The following is a 1,466-nucleotide window of genomic DNA, read 5'->3' as shown; positions in this document are numbered from 1 at the left end:
TTTTTTTTGTCAGAATTCAACCGTACAACATTGTAAATCTCAAGGGTAATAAATGAAAATCAAGGAAGTGAAAGTTAAATGATGTAAAAAATAAGTTAAAAGTAGAAAGTTTAGTTAAAAAATGAAGTTGAAAGTTTTATTTCATGATAATCCTAAATATTATTTTATTATTGTATGATAGAAACTTCTGTGTAACAAGTTTTTCAGTTAAAATAACAGTTTGATAAGCAGAAATTGAATGGAAAATATGGTAGGAGTGGTAAGCGCAATTGATCATAATTGTTGTAATAATTATTTCCTTGTAGTATTTTTGTTCCGTAGAAAAGAAAGAAATATATGATGGATAAATTTGAAAACTTTAGACTGTGGTAAACATATGATTAAGTGATGGTAGGGAATGGGGTGAATCGCAGTCGAGACTTTGATCCGATTGACTGCTTAGATTTGATTGACTGCGGAAATTGTGCCAATTGCGGCGTAGTTGTCGAGTCTGAAAAAAGAAGCATTTGATATTTGAAATAATTAATCTAGCAATTTTCCATCGAACACAATGACTGATTTTAAAAGAAAAAAGAAAAAAAACACGTAGCACCTTATTACATTAGTGAAATTTAACTCTTTAAAATCGTGTTATCGGGGTTTTCTCATTGTTTTGAGATTTCTTTTTTTTTTGTAATGGAAGGAACTTTAACACATTACAGTTTTGCAAGAACTATCAAAAAATGACAATATTTTTTTTTTTTTCCAATGGAAAAACATTAGAAAAATCTTACTGACATCATTTATTAGTATTATTACACTTTTAAAACTTTAAAATAAACTTAACGCATACCTCCAAATAATAGCCATCACGTACGTTTGTAAACATTAATTCAACTAATGTTGCCCAAGCTTCAATTGTTTCCGTGGGCTAAAAAACAAATTGATGATTACAGTTACATAGTTATAATAAGCATCCTTTTCAAAATTTAAAAATTATTTTTTCATTTGTCATTGAATTGATATGATAACTATTAATTGGCTAAATTAACCAAATTGTGATTGGAAATTAAAGTAAGGATAAAATTAGTTAATTGTAAGCTATTCCGGAAACATTCAAAATTTTCATATGGAAAATTTTTATTTTGAATTGGCATTTTCTATGAATATTAATTTTACATTTTTGAATATTTAATTTACCTGATGAGCAGCACCATCCAGAAAAACACATTCAGTTGTAAGTGCATCAGCTAAAACAGAAAAGAAATCGGCCTTAAAACCCAAACTACGTTTATGAGCTTGTTCAATACCATATTTATTTGATATTTGTCTGATCTGAAATTAATAGATAATGGTTAATTGGAGTATAAATTGAAGTAAAAACAAGCTAAAGACTTAAGAAATTGAAGTAAAAACAAGTTAAAGTAAAAATAAGTTAAAGATTGAAATAAAAACAAGTTAAAGACTTAAGAAATTGAAGTAAAAAC

The 1,466-nt window shown here is 26.9% G+C and overlaps 1 protein-coding gene across 1 annotated transcript; it reads right to left on the bottom strand.

Moving 5' to 3' along the window:
- Window positions 1-301: 301 nt before the first annotated feature.
- Window positions 302-1,316, bottom strand: LOAG_15563 (hypothetical protein; the record flags this gene model as incomplete). The annotated part of the gene is made up of 3 exons (XM_003151053.2): window positions 302-490; window positions 833-910; window positions 1,180-1,316. Coding segments are annotated over 3 exons (347 nt in total), but the record flags the coding sequence as incomplete, so codon positions are not given.
- Between the last annotated feature and the right edge of the window lie 150 nt (window positions 1,317-1,466).

This window comes from Loa loa (genome assembly GCF_000183805.2).
Source record: "Loa loa unplaced genomic scaffold supercont3.2176, whole genome shotgun sequence".
NCBI classification, from domain to species: Eukaryota; Metazoa; Nematoda; class Chromadorea; order Rhabditida; family Onchocercidae; genus Loa; species Loa loa.
Note: the sequence above shows the minus strand (reverse complement) of the source record. Positions and strands in the feature narration are given on the sequence as shown.